General features: G+C 42.1%; 2 protein-coding genes across 3 annotated transcripts; one reads left to right on the plus strand and one right to left on the minus strand.

The window, feature by feature from the left end:
• Positions 1–2,299: 2,299 nt before the first annotated feature.
• Positions 2,300–5,379, plus strand: LOC139914030 (protein yippee-like 5). 2 transcript variants are annotated; one of them, XM_071902213.2, is made up of 3 exons: positions 2,300–2,443; positions 2,912–3,123; positions 3,279–5,379. In XM_071902213.2, exons 2-3 carry the CDS (start codon positions 2,983–2,985, stop codon positions 3,501–3,503), a joined length of 366 nt encoding a protein of 121 aa, XP_071758314.1. In that variant the 5' UTR covers positions 2,300–2,443; positions 2,912–2,982; the 3' UTR covers positions 3,504–5,379. The 2 variants fall into 2 exon arrangements, with proteins under 2 accessions (XP_071758314.1, XP_071758313.1); XM_071902212.2 differs by having other exon boundaries at positions 2,950–3,123.
• A 2,605-nt stretch (positions 5,380–7,984) lies between these two features.
• On the minus strand, positions 7,985–20,865 carry lclat1 (lysocardiolipin acyltransferase 1). The gene is made up of 6 exons (XM_071902203.2): positions 20,518–20,865; positions 14,645–14,814; positions 13,973–14,171; positions 13,356–13,502; positions 11,691–11,807; positions 7,985–10,523 (listed from the first exon to the last, which is right to left on the minus strand). The coding sequence occupies exons 2-6, from the start codon at positions 14,810–14,812 to the stop codon at positions 9,997–9,999; spliced, it is 1,158 nt and encodes a 385-aa protein (XP_071758304.1). The 5' UTR covers positions 14,813–14,814; positions 20,518–20,865; the 3' UTR covers positions 7,985–9,996.
• Positions 20,866–21,350: the final 485 nt, after the last annotated feature.

The raw sequence follows: 21,350 nt of genomic DNA on the forward strand, positions 1-21,350 counted from the left end.
AAGTTTAAAAAAAATATGGAGAGAACCACTTCTTACGCTAAACGAAAACTATTCATTCATGCTATTTTTCAACTTTTGACTGACTGCCACTCACTTTTATTCTCAGTCCCACCCTCTCTTTATCACTTTATCTGCCTATCTCTCAGCTGGATCTCTACAGTCGTACCTCCCCCCTCCCTGTCTGTCCATCTGCCAACTAATTTGTCTGTGCAACTTTGCCTGCAGATCACAAGAACATCCTCAGGTCTTGCAACAGACCTCAGTGGTACGTTATGGACGGTGTATGGGAGGTGGAGTCATCTTTACGATTGTCACTATGACTCTATGTGAAATGTCAGTTAATGTTGTTTATTGTATATTTTATGGATAAAAGAGGCATAATACATAATCCATAATAATCCTCTGCACAAGGAAAACAGATTTGAACGATAAATAGATCAATCTCTAGCCAGCACTAGATGTCTAGTGTCTTGATTGTCACATTAAATTTCTGTTTCTTCATTTTGACAACGTTGAGACAAACTGTACCACTGTTTAGCCTAATATATAACACAAGATCAAATACAATGTTTTTTCAATAATATTAATAATACAATAACATATTGGTATGGACAATGATTGAACATAAATCTTTAAAAAAGCATCTCTAATGAGAAGAAGTTCCCTGATCTTTCTCTACTGTAGGCTTAGGTGAAATGTCATTCCTTTTATTTTAGATAATTAAGTTGTGACTTGTTCACATAAACATCTCTTTGAACCGAGGGAACTCAAATCTGCGACGTCATCAAGTGACACATTTTGGATCTGCTCCATTAACAATGAACAGGAGACTGACATTGTGGACACAGTGATAGTAACTGGAGTGACAAGGATATAAGGGGATAAGGATACATTTTCTGGTTCATAACTGTTTGCAGTGCAACAATAACATAAAGCTCATTTGGGTGTAAAAGCTCAAACAATAATTTTATGAGACCATAAAATATTCTGCCTCTCATACTGTCAGTGTTGCAGCTCCAGAATTTGTCATGAGAGTTTAAAGTCTTCGTTCTTTGATTTATAGCTTTTAGAGAGGGTTGTTCATCTTGACATATATTGACTAAAAAAACCTATTGACTCCAGATGAGTTTAGTCCTTTACTAAATGCACATTCATAAGACACTACTTAACCTGTGATGGTAAATGTAACTACTTCCTGATGTTTATTATATTTTACTAGTGTTACACAATTAGAATTGTCGCACCATGATAACAACCAGCAATAAAAACAACAATTACATGGAATTCTCCAGTAAAAGCACATAAAATTGCAGAGGGAGTGTCATGCTATTTCTGCTTCACTGACATTACAGTACTGCCCTGGCTTACTGGTTGTGTTCTGCACATGTGCAGCAAGGGACCTGCGATAACCTTTGGAGATGATGTGATGAGATATGATTAGATTGCTAAATGCTTTATGACCTTGTCCTGAGATGGGCTTTGCAGATAGCCTGACCCTTGGAATCAGGGAAGAATGAAACAACATGCTTTCTGGAACAGTTTGATCTGCTGTCATGGAGCTATAATGTTGTATACTTCTGTTTTGCCCAAAACAAATAAAAAAATACAATAATTGGATGATGGGTAAAGGGAATAATTGGGAATAATTCAAAGGTGATAGGGCAGGCTACGTTCAAAATAACCTTTCAGAGATGGAAGATAAGATAGGTTGGGTTCAAAGAGCACTTAAGGTTATCCACTTATCCAAAATCTCCTACAGCCAGAACATAACCTTAGGTTTTCTTTGTGAAAGAAAGAAAGAAAGAAAGAAAGAAAGAAAGAAAGAAAGAAAGAAAGAAAGAAAGAAAGAAATGGATACTATACTAGCTAGCAGCATTTGGGTTACTAACCTCATGAGGCCACCACATACGTATTCCCCTTATGTCACATCCTACCAATGGTGCTTTATCATATACAGCTCATTGGCTGTGGCTATCATTTCATTATAATCACCTGTTAATTTATTACAATCACCTGTACCCTACCAAGATGGCCGTGGTGATGTAACAGAATACATGAATACACCATAAACATTAAGACATGTTGAACTGTAGAAAACTGCAGTAAACCATCTTGTTTCTTTCCCCATCACATTACACAGCCTGCAACCTGAGGGTAAAGTAAATCGTGGTGTGTGCTCACTCCAATGAAGGTTTTCTCCTCTCTGCTGACATCGTCTGGACCACTGGACCGATGCAGCAGCTACGTCACAACCGGATGTTGATACTGGCTGTGAGCACAGCGCGAGCGCAGACAGGAACAGCTGAAAAAGAACAACAAAGCCACGACGACGACGACGACGACCACCGTACAAACAACAGCTGTGCACCTAAAATATACATACTCTATCGGTGACATCATCGCTGGTGGGAACATTTGTTTCCATAAAACCAAATTCGAAAAGGTAGGAAACCGTTATTTGGAAATAACCAGTAAATTCGCTTTGTTGTTGTCTTCCTGCTTCCTAGCTTGTTAACATTAGCCCTGTTAGCTGAACGGCTAACGTAACGTTAACGTCGTTAGCTCATTCTGACTTTCTGGCTGACTGCACGGTAGAACTCAGCTAAAATGTCCAAAGCCATAGCAGAACCGAGCAAGTGGGTTACATTTGGTTAATTAGGTAAAGTATCCAACTTCTCAAGACTGGATAGATTGATATTGGTCATTGATATTGGCTTTTTATTCTGAAATTGCTGAGCACTGTTCAAAGCTCAGCTGCCATCTACTGTCAACAATTCTCATGACAAGCCAAGACAGCTATTTTTGACTTTGCAGTTGGAATAAGGGGAATGTTCAACTTGTAACTTAGCTACTACACTGTTCCTGTTCATGGCTGTTCATGCCTAAGCTACTTGTATTGGTTTTTCCCAAGATAAATTGGGGTTGCCCTTTGCTTTTCTCATTTCCCAGCCTTAGTTGACTCCCAGAGAAGCTTATTGAACGATGGGGCGTATCTTCTTGGACCACATTGGCGGAACACGCCTCTTCTCCTGTGCCAACTGTGACACCATCCTGACCAATCGGTCTGAGCTCATCTCCACGCGCTTCACAGGAGCCACTGGCAGAGCCTTTCTCTTCAACAAGGTACATGGCATTAGCCAAGCAGATGCCGCTCATGACATTTACTCCTAAAACAAACAAACACATTGTAATTGTAACTGTCACTACTCTCCAAAACCAGGTACACACAGCACCTAGTTTTCCTGCTTCAAAAATGCTGTTGTGTCTCAATCCAATAGGTGGTGAACCTCCAGTATAGTGAGGTGCAGGACAGAGTGATGCTTACTGGCAGGCACATGGTGAGGGACGTCAGCTGCAAGAACTGCAACAGCAAGCTGGGCTGGATCTATGAGTTTGCCACCGAGGACAGCCAGCGATACAAGGAGGGCCGCGTCATCCTGGAGAGGGCGCTGGTCAGGGAGAGCGAGGGCTTCGAAGAGCACGTCCCCTCAGACAACTCATGAGCCCACCCTTGGATTAACTTGTGGAAAACTCGCTCCCATGTCCTCCTTTCCCTCTCCTTTGTCCCCTTGCCACTACACTGCATACTACCATCTGCAGACTTAGTGGTCAGTGAAGTCCTGGCTTCAACTCTACCCCCCCAATCTCTGGCCTATGACCTTTGACCTCTGTTGATTGGAAGATTGATTGGCTGGATCTGTTCTTGCTGAATAGGCTTCCCCAAAATACCTCCTGATGTATCTCTCACAGGGCACCCCCAAAACAGCTGGGGACACAGATAGGGAGTTTTAACTTCACTTGCTAAAGTGTCCATGCACGCTCACACAAAACTTTCAGCACCGCTGCACAAGGCATGCACCACACACCCTTTCATATGTATTTAAATGCATGTATGTTAGCAGACATGGTCAACCACATAAAAAATTACATCACCTTTCCTTTAGATATGAGGCACTATAGGTAAAATAGAATATGTCTAGCATCCAGACATGGGCAAAGCAACTAGCCCACTCTACAGAACACTGTTAGCTTAAATAAACCCATGGTGTGATGTTGTCCTATACACATGGTTTTTGTTGGGCTTGTGCTTCTGTGTTGTGAACTTTGTCCCAATGTGAGCATTTGTCATTGGTGAGCATTGAATTTTATTATGACCATGATAGCTGTTATTTCCATATCAGTTACCGTTTCTTGCTTACTTGGTAGTGTAATGAAAAATGTGAAATTGTTTAAACATACGTTCTCTTCCACATGATACAGTATGGAATACACAGATTCAAGTCATATTTAAGCATTCATTGTTGTATTTGATGATGGTAGGGGTTTTATTTAGATATGGTTACTATGATATGCGTTTATTTTGATTTTGATTAGAGTGTGGAAGTGATCTCCTGTACAATATGGACATCTCACAGATTTATTCAATTCTACCACTCTCCATCTGTCAGCATGGATGCTATGCCTGTGTGCGTGTGCAGTGTGAGGAGCAACATGTCACTTTGGTGACTTATCAGGATCATGTACCTTCCAGTCGTGCGTCTTCAGTATAAGAAGGAGGAATATGTTTGAGCCCCGATGTAGACATACTCATTCTCTGGCTGCCTACTGGCTTAAGGCACATTTGGTCTTAAGATGGACTGTTTCTTCTAACACAAAGCCAGCCAGCTGCAATGGAGTGTTACTCTTTAAGTCAAGCTGTCTCTCCTCTTCTGACAAGGTCAGAGCTTCTGTCTCATATATTCAGTGTCCTGCCAAGATTTCATTCAAAATGTCAAATTTCAAACGTAAGCAAAAACTTGTTGATTTTCACATGACACCCAGGCATTTTTGGGCATTTTGGAGTGTATTTTTGGGCTGGGCCGTTGGCTCTGCGTCATACATGGCCCTGGGGTTTAACACATTAAGTTTAACATTTTGAAGTGCGAATGCCTGGAGGTGTGGCCAGAATGGTCCAGACATAACTCAGGACAGTCTAGTCTTGTTCATAGTTTGGCTTGGCTTTTACAGGGTCATGAAACATATTCTACACAAGCAAGACAGTGTATGTTGTCAGTTCCACAAAAAAGCTAAATTAGAGATACAAGGCCTCTTCAGGACACTGACGATATCCTCATAATACCCAAGTCGGTGTGCAATCGATGGACATGACAGAATATCATCATTTTATTGTTCAATTTTATCATTTTATTGATAGGCTAATTGTTATTATTGCATTACTCTTTGTAGGATTATTATTTTATTGAGTGATTTGTTCATCTTATTCTATATATTTTTCTTGATATGTTTAAAAACAAAAAAAGCAAGTGTTTTTTCCTCTTTTGGCTCTAGCAGGATTTCCTCTGTTGTGATTTCTGAATAAAGATATAGTCTTGCTGAGTATATATTTTTTTGTCTTTTGTGTTTGGTTTGCCTCTTTAGTTTTGTTTGTGTTTTTGTAGATTAGAACATGTTTTGTAAATTAGAGCATGATACAGTGGGTGTATGTTACATGGGTTTGTCTGTGTTTTGGTCATTGTTAATAGTGTTTGAACTCTAGTCAGGGTGCAAGCGCTCAGTTTCACTCCTCCAGGCTGAGTGGAGAGGGCAGGCGTTTTGACATCAGGCTATAATCAGTGTCATGTAGTGCCAAAATGTCTGTCTTCCTTCCTCTCTCCTGAAAGAATTAAACTCTTTACAAAAAGGAAGTATGCATATTGCACCATTTGAGGGCAGACCACACTATTAATTTTGTTTAGTTCCCCACTTTTTGTCTGCGCATCAGTTCTGAGCACAAGTGGATTCATAAACTGTGTGTTTGAATATTGACATGAAAGCTGATAAAGCAGAATCACAGCCTAGCTTGGTTTATGTTCATAAGAAAAGGTTTTACATGGGTGAGAGAAAGGGGAAGATTAGCCCTGTAGTCAAAGCCTTCGTCCTCTAGGTGGCGGCAGAATATCGATGAAATTAGGGCGAGCTCTGAGGATGTTTTCCCTGGGAAGCATGATGCTGAGCCTCGTCTCTGACGTTAGACTGCTTGACATGGTCTGTAGGGCTTCACTGCAGTCTGCAAATCCATGTCAGGGATGTTATTCTCAGCAGCAGAGGGAAGGGATGAACTGAACTGAATCAGCTGCAGTTAAACCAGGAGAGAAAGGCAAGTTGTGCAGCTGTGGCAGGAGAAAAAGATATTACACATAAGCTACAATTACCATTTTATTCCAACCTATTCAGTATTAGTTGCAAATTGCCCATTATGAAGAGGTTTGATAGCATGCACATTTGGTTTAATAATAGGCAGTGACGATACAGTCCTAATCCACCCACTAATATTGCAGTGCCGGCATAGAGTTATTTATAGCTCTGATCCTGTTGGAAGGCTTCTTTGTTGGTGTGTCTGACAGTGTGTGTGTCACAGTGGTGGAATCAACAACAGGTCTGCGTTGCTGCAGTCACTCCTAGAGGTGCTCACGACAGGCCATAATTAAGGTTGTTGAGCAAAACAAACTTCCGTCCATTTCTATTTCTATATCCATTGCTATTGCTTGTTTTCTTCTGAGGGAAGGTGATTATTCTCATGCCAGTATCTAGTGGCATATAAATGCCAGACATGACCAGATATAACAGGGCTAAAAATGAAGCTCCATCTCCAGAGATCACACAATCCTGCTTTTTAATTCATATGGGTCTTTGACTTTGTCCCTGCATCACCTCAGAATTGAGCCGCTGCTGCCTTTATTGAAAAAGCCATCTGGCCAGATAAGGTTAATTACACTGCCTTGTTCATCCTATTAGTCTGCATGCAATAGGATAGACATGGCACAAATCTAGATGACAAAGTCTGTGCTTGTGTGTGTGTGTGTGTGTGTGTGTGTTTGTAGTGACAGCTTTTTCCACTACCCTCCAGAAACTTCCACATCGCTCTTGGGGAGGACCAGAGACGTTGAGGTTTCCTGAGGGCGCTAACCTTGGGCTCCCATGAGTCCCTGAGGGATTCCATCAGTTCCTCCAACCACTCTATTACTCAGAGGCGATCTTTTTGGAACAAATCTAATAATAGGGAGAACAGAAGTCCTAGTCAAGTGATGCACTCATGTTGTGTCTCATATAGGATGATGGAGTCTGTATGCATCATCAATCTTCCTTCCACCCACTGTCAAACCTGTCAGGCCGAATTTTAACTTCTATTCAGATGCACAGGATGTTTGGGAGAAAGAAGGAAACAAAAAAAAGAACTGGCAGCGTAATTGCACCCTTAATTGGCCAATGATTCATAGTCCCTGGATAGCTATTTTTAAAGCTCCTCTATATGAACCATCATAGTTTATCCTCGCTTTGTCCTTTAATTCCACAAGATGTCAGCATCACACCCCCTCTCTGTCCCCTCAGGAGTTTTCTGTGATGTAAAATAAGACCATAGAGATATAGAATATAGAAATAAACCTCCCCCTTTCCACCACTCGCTCACACACAAAGGAATGACATCATTCCATCAGCAGGAGATAGAAAATAGCATGCTTTCCATTGACATCACTCTACATCCCGTTGCTAGGAAACGGGGGAGTCAACATTAGTTGCTATGGCAACCGCACTTCACCTTCAAATCTCCTGACCTTTTTGGTTGTCTATGGTAGGCTGGAATGGGTGTGTGTGTGTGTGTGCAAAATAGAGCAGGCAAACTATGGCCCGGTGTTGTGTAACATGGACATTCAGGGTCTTGTTGACTCATTCACTGCAGTGTAGTGATCGCTATATGACCGCTCCAGACATTTTATTTAATTTTGACATGATACTACATGTTGCAGTACCAGTTGCCACATGCCCTGTAAAACCTGCAGTGCAGATAAATCTCTCATTACTGTTTGAAAAATATCACAATTGAAGTGAAGGCTGACTAAAAAGCTAAGTGGCATGACAGTGAGTTTACAGGCAGCATCAGTAATAATCATTAGTCAACATTTCCTTGGTCATACAAACAGAAAAGAACCACGACGGGAGACTTGAATGGGTTGAGATGGTATATTTATTTAGATATATATTTAAAGAAATTGATTGATAACAGTGCCCAATGTATTTACCTGAGGACAGTGACTTTAAAGAGGTCCAGCATCAGCAGTTGATTGTAAAATGAGCAACAAAAGATTGCATGAGAGAGAGACAGAGATATACATGTAGGTTGTAGCTGGTTCAGAGTTTCTAGTTAGGAAGAAGAAAGGGGAAAGGTACTATGTTTGGTAAACTATTGACATGCTGATGAGAAAATTGTTAACAGCCGATCACAGTGACTGGAACCAGCCCCTTTACACTTTAACCAAAGGAGCTTCAGATTCATATAAACAGCACTTCAGTCAACCTTCTACTGTGTGGCTGACTGGGTGACATTAGACTCTTTTCTTTCACAAAACAGGATCGCCTGACCTGCAGCAGTTGAGGTGGTCAGTTAGATCAGACATTGCACAGTGTCATAAAAACTGTTGTAGATTGTCCAAGAGACAAATCTTTCACAACTCTCAGAATATGGCATGGCTTGAGGCGGTATTGAGAGCAATGGCAAGGAGGGTCAGTGGCTAAAAGAGTGGATCAAACGCCGCTCCAATCTAATGTTTCAATTTCTGTCCTTTTTTGGCACAATTGGAGTAGCTTTCTCAGCTGTCATTTGCTAATTGAGTTTAGCAGGCGCATCAATGCCAGTTCCCTAGAGAGGAACACAGGGAGAGGTGGGCATTACAGGGCTTTTTTGGATTAAGTTGAGTTCAGGGCCAGTTTTCCACTCCAAGTCTGGTCCTCTGTGCCACCCTGCACATCGAGGGGTAATGTTGTCCCAACAGGACATTCTTCCACGCCAGCACCACCCACATCCTGCCTCTACAAGGCATCCCTTCGTTCCCAGAAAGGGCAGAAAGCTCATCTGCTTCTACAGTTACCCAGACGTCAGATCTCAGTCAGATCTTTGATCTTCTCAAGTTGATGATTACAAGTGTTGCTTCAGTCCAGTTGCAGGCACCCTTGGCAGTTATGGGTGAAGCTGCCCTTTCCTGATAAGACAGACTACATTCTGTTTGGTTACTTTTTTACATCATGTCTGCTTTTCTCACCTTTGGCTTTTATGTGCAAAAGCTACTTGAGCGAACATGCATAAGGACATAACTTTTCTTTCAAGAGCTAAACAGTAATAAACACCACGTAACTTATCTCTATGGACTAAATGGAAAAAGTTCCGTCACCAGTTTTTATGAAAGGGTATTCATATCTAATCAAGGTAAACAATGGTACACATGTTGTGTATACTCATTGATGATTCTCTGGGAATGATGATTTCTAAAAACATTTGTTTGGCTAGAGACTACTAATGGAAACAGTGATTCATTTGGCTAGACTAGTCAATAATCTAATTTGGCTAACTACAGTGCTGACTAGAATATTGTTTAAATGAGTCAAGTCCTCATATGTATAGGTGCTCTGCACTATGGCTCTGTTCCATCTCTTAAAAGACATAAATACAAAACCAATGGCAACATATAAAAAATAAAACCACATTTAAAGAAACCGATGGTATAACCGATTTAAAAACTAAAACCGCTGTCTTTTATGACACAAATGTCAACACTGAGGTTCTGGGTGAACAACCATAACAAACAACAACATAAACTGATAAACTGCACTGAGAGCAAGGGACATAGGGTGACTGTGTACAACAAGGACACATACAATGGGCAACTGACACAACATGAGTGATGAATTCCTTGAACCCAGCACACAGATATAAAAACATATCATTCCTTTTTTTCTCCACTGTCTCCTAGCCTCTTCCAAAGAAAGGTAAGCTCCCTTCACTGAAGCCATGCATACTGTCAGCAGGTGCACTCTCTCCTCCCTGTCTAAGGCAGAGCAGGACTGGGCCCCTGGAGGATCCTCTAGCCCTCTGGACTGAGCCCTGCCAAGACAGCCGAGTCCTCGGTGTCCTTGCTGAACACAGGTGGAAACATTTAGTTGTCCATTCATCCCTTTCTTTCATCCTCACTGCATCTTCCCATCTAGCATCTTATTCTTCTCACCCACATTAGCAGCCAAGGACTTCCAGTACCGGTGGCAGGCCAACTCCAGCAGCTCCAGCCCCCCAATCAGCTTCTGCTGTCCCAGGTAAACCCCAACCATCACCAGGAAGTAGAACCTGACTGGGGCCCACAGCCACAGGCCGGTGAAGCACAGCGCAATGAAGCTGCTCCAGTAAAGCAGAGAGGCAGCTTTGATCAGAGCCACACGCAGCTCCGTCTTACAGGGTGGCACATGTGCCACGCCTTCCCTGTCAAAGCCCCGGGGCTGGCCAGAGTAGAAGTCCCGGAGACGGACCTCCTTCTCGGCCCAGCGCTCATGACACCAAGCCTGCAGGGCAGAGGAGGAGGTGGGCAGGGAGGCGGCAGGATAGCGCCTCACATGGAAGTGGATCTCACGGGGAAAAAACCCCAGGATGAGGTGGCGTTCTGTCTGAGGGATGTTCTTGGGGTATGCCACGGTAATGTCATGGACGGCATCCAGGTTGTCCCCTAGGAAAGGAGAGAAGAGTTAGCATCGGCAGGAGGAAGATTTTAGATTATGAAAGAACCAATAGCATGCTGACAAAACCAATCAAGACAGTGAAACAGACTGCAAACAAATCAATTTCAACCACTATAAAATACTCATTTTCAACACTAAAAAACTCTTCCATACAGACCTAACTTATTGTATACTCTGCAATATCAGACATGAGACTGCAGGGAGTCTTAATATTATCCCTTCACCCAAACTGGTAATTGGGACTGTGTCATGCACCCTTCAAAATCTCAGTTCTTAACTCCATTACACATGTACCTCTAATTATCCAGGGGCTTAGTGCTGCATGAATCATCCCTTCCCTTCCCTCTAAACCACCATGAGCTCTGCACCATCATCACTAGCCTGACTTACAGAAGCTTGGCCTCCTGTCCTTACAACACACAATGGAAGCTGAATGAAATATCAAGCCGGCAGGATGACACCTGCCAGCGCCTGCTCCTGTACGGCTCAGCTCTACTCAGCTCTACTCCGGTATAAATAGAGCTGAGAGGGGCACAGCGGACTGAGACAAAGACCACATGCACAACATGTCAGTCAGCAGCAGCGCAGGGCGAGGGAGTAGAGAACTAGCTAAGTCTGGTGACGTCACACTGATTCACAACACCTGCTTGCAGAGTTAGTGCCATGCTCAGCATCCAGGACGTGTGGGGGATGAGACAGCAGGGCCAGAGGTGGTATTTAAGACCTCTGGAGGGCTGCCAGAATTAGCTCACAGGGAAACATGAGAATCCCAGGGGTGTTGTAATGGCTGGCAGTGGGATGAAGCACTGGTCTGAGACTTTGAAGAATAACAGGTATGATCCCTTGCAAATAAAGGCGTCACTGGAATAACTAAGATCATCATGGTAGCAGGTCATTTTCCCGTGGTTAACTGTAAGCTTTGCTGATAATACATTTCCATGACGCTGATGGGCTTTGTGTCCTATTTTCTTTGAGATCAAATAATGACAGTCATTACCAGTGAATAAACACATAACAAATCTAGTCAGCTGTTCGACTGCCAGCCAACTACAACGATGGTTTCTATGAATCACAATTCTAACAAGCGAATCATTGCCCTGTTTAATGTAGACATTTCATTAATTCGGAAACTGTTGATCTGGATGACCCCTAACCTTTCCGTAGTGTGTCCACAATGAAGGTGAATCCAGTGGTGCGGGGATGCAGCACATACTCATATTTTGGCAGGCTGTTCTTGGCAGCAAACTCATCGCTCTTTGCTCTTGTATTTTCTGCAGGAGAAACAGACACAGGATGAAGTTATTCTCACTTGGGAACAATCTCAACTGTGTGTGTGTATGTATATGGAGCCTATATAAAGTTTTTTGACTATTTTTACGCAATAACCTACTGTATACGTTTTTGGCTAGAGCCCCTGAGAGACAAACCATGTATAATTATCTCGTTTTATTTTAAGGCACAATTGAAAATTACATTTTTACCTGCATTTAAATGATAATGTTGTTTCTCTATTATTCTATGGTAGTATGATTAATGTGTTTATTGAAGTACAATATCATTTCAGAATTTTGTTCTTAACATGCCAGCAGTATCAGTTGTCTTTTTGGCTTCATTTTGACTGTGTACTTAGCAGCTGCTGAACTACAGAATAGACGTACAATATAATCACATTGTGATAAGACAATTATCATTGATACACAGTCTTTATGTTCTTTTTATTTCATAGCACTTGCATACGTTCATTAAAAGCAGAACTTTGTTGACAAAACATAATAATACAAAAATAAGAAATAACAATAATGTTGGTTAGGGATTATAATGGTGGGATAGGATTACACTTATGAAACACACCCACCAGTGACACACTCTACATCTGTAACAACCGCAAGGGGACATAAACACAGGAGAGATGACTGTTTATTAACCAAACATTCTTCAGGAACTTGTTGTAGGAACATGGAAACTATATCATAACTCATAAGTCATATTATGTAACAAGTAGCTCCTTCAGGCCGACAAAAGGACTAAGGCCGGCCCTCCGTCTGTAGAGCCTCGGATATCTGCTCTCCCAGGAGGACAAAGCTCTGACCTGTCACCCTCACACAATCCCTCGTTCATTTCACACAGCTTCCTCAGTTCCAAAAGGGTTCATGGAAATCTTTAAAGGGGCTTAAGCGCACCCTGATCCAAATCCTCTAGATGGAGGTCTGTATGTATGTCTCTAGCATAAGTATTTCAAGGCAGGAAAAGAACAGGGCAGCTACCGTTTAAGACGTCAGAACATATACGGCCCCTTGTTTCCTAGGTCAAGCCTTGAGGTTTAAGAGGGTTAAACACACATACGTGCAGACACACACACATGCACAGGCACATGCACACACAACACACAAGAGTGAGAAAAAGCTTTAAAGCCCTAGAGCTGCTGCTGCCCAATGTGATGTAACGTCACTGGAGCCCTGCATGACTATGTCTGACGTCATGATATCTGAAGAGAAGATAAGCTATCCATGGTAAGACCACTCAAGGACTTTGATTGGCTTAGTTGTGATCAGAAAGGGCTTTAGATACTGGTGTCACCGTTGCTTCGATTGAGACATCAGAGCATTCTTGTAGTGGGGTGTGTGTGAAGGGATTTGGCTATGCCTTATCACTTTGAAACTGTGTTTGCATAACTGTTGGTGCAAAGGCGTAAGGCAGGTGTAGGGCCATATTGAGCTCTGGAAAGCTGGTTGGTGGGTCACACATCCTGAGAATAACAACTGAAATGTGTGCAAAATTTCCCATGAATGGATGGAGTGTTGCGTTCTTAGTTTTCTCACCAGTGAGGTCCGTGCCCTCGGGGAACAGCAGCAGCTGTAGGGGCTCCCTGATGTCACAGAAGTAGTCGAGCATGTTCTCCAAGTGTCTCTTGTCCTCTTCCCAACGACGCTGAATGAAGACGAAGCAGGCCACCTGCATTGCCCAGCCTGCAAAGTACATGCGGAGTCTTTACATGTGTAATTGATTACTTTGCATGCTCAACTGAATCTATGAGACTTTTCAATGCAGGCAGGGTCGAGGCGTTCCTTAGGCAGAGCACTTTTTGTGATCTGAGAACAAATTGCGATCAGGCCTAGGCTCTGGTACAGCCTGCCTGAGGGAAAAAAAATAGCTCGCTTTTAGTGAGTGCTTTGGTTACTTTAACCAATTTTTTTCTTGCATTTGTACTGCTTTGAATTTCCATTCTGCTGTTCCCATTTTCCTTTTTACCTTCAGCTGTCTCTGTTTTAATTGTTTCCCTGCTGTTCTATTAAATGTAAACTGCTTTGCAATGCTGTTTTAAAAAAAGTGCTATACAAAGTAAGCATTGCGATATGCAGAGGCGTGTGTGTGTGTGTGTGTTTGTGTGTGTGTTTGTGTGAAAGAATGGGAGATAGAGCATCAACTGTATACCCACCAAAGCCAGGCACAGCCTTGAGGGCGGCCTTGAGGCAGATCTTCTCCAGACGAAGGTAGCTGTACCTGAGCAGACAGCACCACAGAAACATCCAGTCCAGGCGGGTGCGGTGGTTCATGATGATCACACTGCGCTCCCCCGGAACAAAACCATCGCCCGTTATCACAACCTTCACACCAAACACCAGCTCCAGCAAGGACTGTGGAGGGAGGGGGCGAGAGATGGGATGGCGGGAGGATGAAGGCGGAGAAGGGAGATGGGAGGAAGAATGGAAAGGGCAACGGGGAGGAAGATGGAAAAAATGGATGGAGGCGGATGATCAAGGGGAGACAAGAATGATAATTAAGAAAGGATGCAGACGGAGAGAAGGAAAGGGGGTGAGTTGAATTCAAGAGAGAGATAAGAGTGAGGCAAAGGGAAAAAAGAATTAATGCCATCAGTTCATGTGGTCACTGTATACAGGATTTGCATAATTGTGCTCAAGGGGAATTTGAATAAACAAAGTGCACTTCCAATAAAAATAAAATCTGCTTAGAGGCACAAACAAGGATGAGCTAAGATGACGCAGAGCGTCATGACGGGGTCAAACAAGGTAAATAACAAAGGTAACTAAAGATCATGTGATACACGGAAGTAGGCCAAGTAGAGTGATTCCTGAGCTGGAGTACACACCACAGGCAGGGTGAGCCAAGTGGCTACGATGCGGTCGGTGATCCAGCGGTACCAAGCAGGAGAAAGCAGCATGAGGGGCAGAACCGGACCCAGCATGAAGACACTTCCAAAGAAACTACCCAAAAACAGGGTCACCACGAAGTACAGGCCCCGCACTGACACAGCCATATCTGTGGAAAGGACAGTGAGACAAGGGGATTAGCTCAATAATGAAACAAAAGCTAAATGATTGAAATGGTCCTGAGCAGTCAAAATTTATTGTATAAAGAAATCCTTTATGGGGGGAAAAAATGTTGATATTTTGTGGAATTCATTCTTGACTCGGATCTCTGCTACAGTGTGGAGCTGAAGTGGAGCAACTATGTAACGTGAGACAAATGGAATTATCGACGGTCTCATCAATAGCAAAGCCTCCTGTCCTGTTGTACTTCCGAAACATTTTCCCACAAACAGTGGAAAATCCGAGGCAGACATTCCTAGTGTGGAATGTAAATAGGGGAACCTTTCTTACTGTGGGTAACAAATTGTGGGTGCACAGTCACTGTATCAACATTTCAAGGAGAGTGGCTTCAACGTGATTCACAAAAGGTCCAGCTTGTACTGTGGAATAAGTTCTCAACAGAAAAAAACATCTGCCTACACTCAAATACCTACTACAGTTCCAGTATATTGTTTATCAAATTTAAGCCTAATTTTAAGTCCTATATCTGTACTTACTAGTGATGGCAAAGATAGGCTTGGGCCAGAATTATGGTACAATTTTCAAGAATAGCCTTGGTGTTTTTACTGCAACAGTTCCAAGTCACAGGCCAGTCAATCACATCTTCAACCTACAATATATTTGAATGGTCCTCCAACTTTGAGCAATAGTCTCCAACCATGTGCCATCAAAAGCCAAATGATTGCAGGTTTTCATTCCAACCAAACACTACAGCAGCTGATATCAGTGATTAACACACCTTCAAACAAAGAGGACGAAGTAATCAGAGAAATAAGCTGAAGTAGTGATTGGTTGGGATGAACCCTAACCCTTCTGCTGCATTCACGTGTCTCTAGATGGCAAGTGACCATTTAAGTAGACTGAATACTGGTTAAGCATGTTAGTAACAGTAGCTGCAACATAGCAAAAATACTACATGGTCATTACATCCCTGGGGGAGTGAACCGAGTGTGTAAACATACTGAAATCCAAAACCAAGTAATGAGGCCTTCATTTGCCCACCACATATCAGATGAGGATAAAGGGGCTCATCTGGACATGCCTGTAGCGATCCATTATCCCTCCCTTGTCTCTTCAATGACATCACTGGCGAGCAATCTAGCTTTCAGCGGCGATGTTGCTCTTGTGCAACATGTCTCTCTCAAAAAACATCCAAAATCCCCACTGAGCAAAAACAAGGGAAGTGCCCAACAGACCTACTTTCATTTTCATGCAGACAAACAAATGGATGAAAATCTGGGGCAAAGTGAATGAGTAACACTCTCCCCTCCCTCAATAAAAACCCAATCAAGTTGCCCTTAAGCAAGGCACTTAACCCCCAAATGCTCCAGTGTGTTGACCTTTGGCCAACAGTAAAAGATTGTGATTGTAGTGGGTCACGCCTACAAAGTGCGGTACAAGTGCGAGACCCTCAATTTCTATGAGCAAAACAATAAATCAACATTTTCCGTGGTTGCTTTGTCTTTGTTCTGATATTTAATGTGAAATGTACTGTATATGGTGTAGCCTAAATATTCTGTCATTACCTTTTTACAGCTGTCAAACAACAGCATGATCATTAAAATGTTTTTTTCTTGAAGTGTCAAAATGCTAACTTGACGGTAGGTTGCTAGCTTTTCAGCATTTTGTGACTTCCAGATAATTCAATTATGATGATCATGCAGTTGTTTGACAGATGTGAAAAGGTTAAGGGCAATTAACAACACCATATACATTTCACATAAATTATTATAACACAGAAAAAACAACCAAAGAAAATGTTGATTTATTGTTTTGCCCATATAAAATGAATACGGTTTCACAGTTGTACCGCACTTTGTAGGCGTGGCCCATTTGAAACGTCACACCATTCTTATCTATAAGAAGCAGGACATTGCTGACATCGCTGGTTTTGAAAGCAACCTTGACAAACACTAGGATACACCAAACTTTAGCGCTATAGTCATCCAATTACTAGCAAGTCCCCTGACTTGCAGGTAAAAAGGAAACTCTGATGAGTCTTAATTTGATTAGGGCCTGGTCTTGCTGACGCAGGGAGTCGGAGCTGATGCTACAGGGAGCTATTTCATCCAGCAGGTGTTTTCTTCCCTCGTACGAACTCTGGTTCACACCTTTCCACCTCAGTTAGTGTTATGATTGCACAAGCCTTCAGTTCCGACCTCTCAGTTGCCCCCCCCCCCCCCAATCCTCCCATCATCTTGCCCTCGTTGACACCCTTTGCAACCGCAGCACCATGACACAGCAGGACTCACAGCAGCAGGCAAAGTAGCTGAAGGTGCATTTTCAAATACATGCAAGCAGCAAGGGTTTAAGGGTTGTTGGTTTTAACAACGGAAAATGTGAGGCATGAGAGAGGTGAGGAACAAAGTGGCTCAGCACAATTGTCACAATTAGCCTATGTCCCAACGAGCACAAAACACACACCCTTGCTGGAAAAAACAGACAAGCCTACTCCCACACACATGGCAAACAGGCATGATACACCTATAGTCAGAGATGTGAGAGGTGAATGGAATTATGAACACTGTGAAGTTAACACATTTTTCTTCCTACCAGCAAGGACACCGGGGATGTCTGACTATTTACACAACGCTCCCACGGAAACACTTTGTTTCCATACTCTAGGCTAGTACCACTTGTGAATTTGATTTAGCCTCATCTATTTGGGTTGGTTTAACATTTATTTAATCACCATAGTAATGATCCTGAAAGCACTTCCCCAAACATTGTCCACATGCAATACACAGCATACTACTCATGGACCAAGTCTAGATTCTCTGGCAATCATTCTGCATTCCTTCCTTTAAGCCAAGACCAGACATCCCAACAGAGCAAAGCAGAGTTAAGAGGTCACCCATGTCTAGGCTAAACATTCAGCTCAAGCCGTGTGTGTACATATGTATGTGTGCATGTAAGAATGTGTGTGTGTTTGTGGCAAAGAATGAAGGAGAGATAAGGTTGCAAAATTTATTTCAAATAGATTTAAGTGTAAGCCTATTTTATGAACTAGAAGGCACTTGGAGAGTACAGCTTGCTGTTAACACTCAAAAACATCTTTCCCATCACTTAAATTTTAATTTAATTTAATTTCGTCTAATGGCGGAAATCCCAGATCCAGATCACCAAAATTTAATTCATTACACCTTGGCCCAAGGCCTATCTGTCCACCAAAAGGGTACAGAAGTCCGTTCATTAGTTTTTGAGATATCCTGCTGACAGACAGACAGACAGATAGACAGACAGACAAACTAATGGGTGAAAAAAAAACAAAAACAAACATTGGATAGATGTGGACACCAGGCCACCAGAAAGCACCCCACCTTTAAGTATTTAATTCTGCATTAACTTCAATGGTGTCACAGGGTCCAAATGCTGCCTAAGGGGCCTTTCCACTTCACCAAGTAAAAAACTGGGAGAAATACTGGTTCAACTCTAAAATGGCTAAACAACCTCATTATTACTCAAATCTCTTTCTCTCACTCTATGCCAATCAATGATGCCAAGAGCAACCAGGCTCTTAAACTATATTTGTGTGGAGAAGACAGAAATTAGAGGAGGAAGGAGGCTCAATAAAACTACATGGGATGCATCCTTCATCCACTGTGTAGTTAGTGGTCATAGTGACCGAGAGAAGCTGAACTGGATAAAACAGAGAAGATTTTCAAACACTGGGTTGCAATCTATTTCCAGCTGCTGTGTGAGAAGCTAATTGTTCTGAGTTGATGATGATGTGTTCCTGTGGCCAGAGTGGAAAAACTGCACATCATAAAATTATTTTTTTCCTGATGATCTCCTTTAGTGTTCAACCACATTAGTAGTCCAACAGGCAGGCAATGGAGGCAAGTTGCACTGTGCAAGCATACTCATTGCACATAGGTACGGTACCTAAACTAACATAACTTCTGCTACCCAAAACTCTGACAATAATAAAAAAGACATAATGCCAACATAAATGCCTAATGACAAAGACTTTGTTGGATTTTCTAAGAATAAAGTGTCAAAGAATTGTGCAAGAGAGGACAGCACTATAGTCTTATGTGAGAGCTTCAGTAGACCCTTTAAAATGAGAAAAACTGATTCTAAGAGTGTGGGGCCTGTCAGACTGTATAGCTCATTTGTTTGCATATATATCCAAAAACAGTATTTCAGAGTTATCCAGGCAAATGTGGAAAAAGGTTTGGCTGTGTTGGCACCAGTGTTGGGGTCGTTACTAGAAAACTAATATATTACACATTACTCACAAACGACTGTGCTACTTGCTTTCATGGGGCCAATAAATATTGTAGGCCTCAGTCCATGTAACTAGCAGAAGTAGTCTAAATAATGACTTATGAAAATCTTTCTTTTAAAAGAACCATATTGAGGTTTTTTCCATCTTTTAGCCCATTTACTACCCTGCAGGCATACTTTACATTACCGATCGTTTTCCAAAGCATACCATACTTTTTCATATATTTGAATGTGTTTTTCCTCCCATGCAGCCATTTGTCTCCATTTCAGTACAGTACATCAGTACAAAACTCAACTTGCAGAGACTTGAAACTTGCTTTACATAGCTAATCCATCAGTGAAGATCCTGCCCCGGGTGTATTTTTGTCAGTTAGTACTTTGCCTGATAATTTAGTTGAATGCACAAATTGATTTGAAAAGTCTGTAACGTTAGGTCTTCTACATATGATCTGAGAGAAAAAAACATGTAGCTGTTGAAAATAAAACAAAACTAAAATCAGGAGAATTGGTCCAAGGGTTCTGTTTGCTTATATCTTGTGAGCCAATGCTTTTTGTTTTTCTAAAGAGATAGCCATAAGGACAAGTTTGTTAATTAAGTAGGCCTACAGTCTATGTTATCTGATTATTTGACAGCATGTGGGGGCAAGAATGTTGTTTGCCTCGGGTCCCTATAACTCAAGATCCGCCACTGCCATACACACACTGATTTTTATCATAATCCAGGGTGGGGCAGAAACGGAGCAGGAATTTTAACCGTAATGAAAGACAACACATGGGTTAGCCAATGTCAAACTGTGTTGATGTTGTTTCTTTATCAAACGCAAAAACTAAAAATTGGTTGCACAAACAGACATAAGATAACGTTAACTAACGCTAACCCTTAGATGTGCCGAGTACAGCTAACGTTACGTCATGTACAATCTGTCAATAATCCAATAATCACTTTGCTGTTACTACGTTGTCATTGATTAAAAACCTTTATTAATCTCAATAGCCAAAATTGGTTAATTGCCATACCTATAGAGTGGAAGGCTTATGGTATCAAGATTTATCAACATTTAGTATGACAAACTAACGGTATGAAATAATTTACGCTGTTTGATGCAGCCAAGTTTTTGCGGACTTGGCAGTTGATAGCCAATGCTAACATTAGGACCACTTTACCATGAACTTGCTAACGCTAACTTAGCAAAATCAGCCGACAAGGTTAGCTGCTGACAGGACAGTCTTGGGCTGCAGTGCAGTTTTGGGCTGGTGCCACTGACGACGACAACGTTACTAGGTTAACACGAGCAGACACGAACAGGTAACATTCGCTAGCCAGCTCCAACTCAAAATAGCAGGAGCCAGTTAACGCTAGCTTATGTTAGCAGAACTGGCTAATTGCACAACTGTCAGAATGGCAAACGACAACCGTACCCACCTTTATAATGTCTTGTCTTCCTTCAGAATCAAAGTTAGCCACTGAGGTGAACTAGCTCCAAGAAGTCCGGCTATACGATATCATGTCAACAACTCGGTTGCGACATACTAGCAAGCCAGCTAGCACGTTGGCTAGCTAGCTAAGCTGTATCAACAAATGTTAACGTTACCACTCCTCGAGGCCCGCAAGAACATGGAACGCTTTCGCAGCCGTCTGATTATTTTTCGTGAGAAATTAGCTTAGCCAAATATAATTGCATAACCACCTCACTTTCTAAATGTGCATTACTTATCACTGCAGAATATAGCCGCCATACCGTTTTGCTAAATCGACCTCTCAACTTCTAACTCTCACCTATCTTTGCACCCAGACATCAACAGGGGGTGCTGTTTGTTCGTTGAGGTGTGGACAGTGAACTGCAGCCTGCATGTGGAATGACTGTATGCAAATGTCAAGGTGTGCCCCTCATCCTGAACGCTATCTGCTTTTCAGATGTTGATAGCGACGTTAGTTGACGTAGTTGTAATAATTTAAGCAATGTTTTCCCACAAGATCCCCGTGTTAATAATATGTCTGAACTCATTCAAATCTGAAGCATGCTATGGATGATATACTTCTTGACTAAGTCCTCCAACATAACCTTTTAAAGTAGTGTAAATCCTAGCATGTGTCATTTGTTTCTTTTACCCACAGTTATGAGCCATTCTACTGTTACGAATTACCTCAGCATTCAGTGATGTGTGTGTGTGTGGATGGATGATTGCGTCGTGCGTATCTGTGTATGCACTCGTGTGTGTGTGTGTGTGTGTGTGTGTGTGTGTGTGTGTGTGTGT

This window comes from Centroberyx gerrardi, chromosome 17 (genome assembly GCF_048128805.1).
Source record: "Centroberyx gerrardi isolate f3 chromosome 17, fCenGer3.hap1.cur.20231027, whole genome shotgun sequence".
NCBI classification, from domain to species: domain Eukaryota; kingdom Metazoa; phylum Chordata; class Actinopteri; order Beryciformes; family Berycidae; genus Centroberyx; species Centroberyx gerrardi.

Coding starts and splice junctions, on each gene's coding strand:
- lclat1 (XM_071902203.2), bottom strand. CDS start 14,812: ATGGCTGTGTCAGTGCGGGGCCTGTACTTCGTGGTGACCCTGTTTTTG. Junction 13,503..13,972: donor CAAGGCTGTGCCTGGCTTTG/GTGGGTATACAG, acceptor TGTACTTTGCAG/GCTGGGCAATGCAGGTGGCC. Junction 11,808..13,355: donor CGAGGGCACGGACCTCACTG/GTGAGAAAACTA, acceptor TTTCTCCTGCAG/AAAATACAAGAGCAAAGAGC.
- LOC139914030 (XM_071902213.2), top strand. CDS start 2,983: ATGGGGCGTATCTTCTTGGACCACATTGGCGGAACACGCCTCTTCTCC. Junction 3,124..3,278: donor GAGCCTTTCTCTTCAACAAG/GTACATGGCATT, acceptor TCAATCCAATAG/GTGGTGAACCTCCAGTATAG.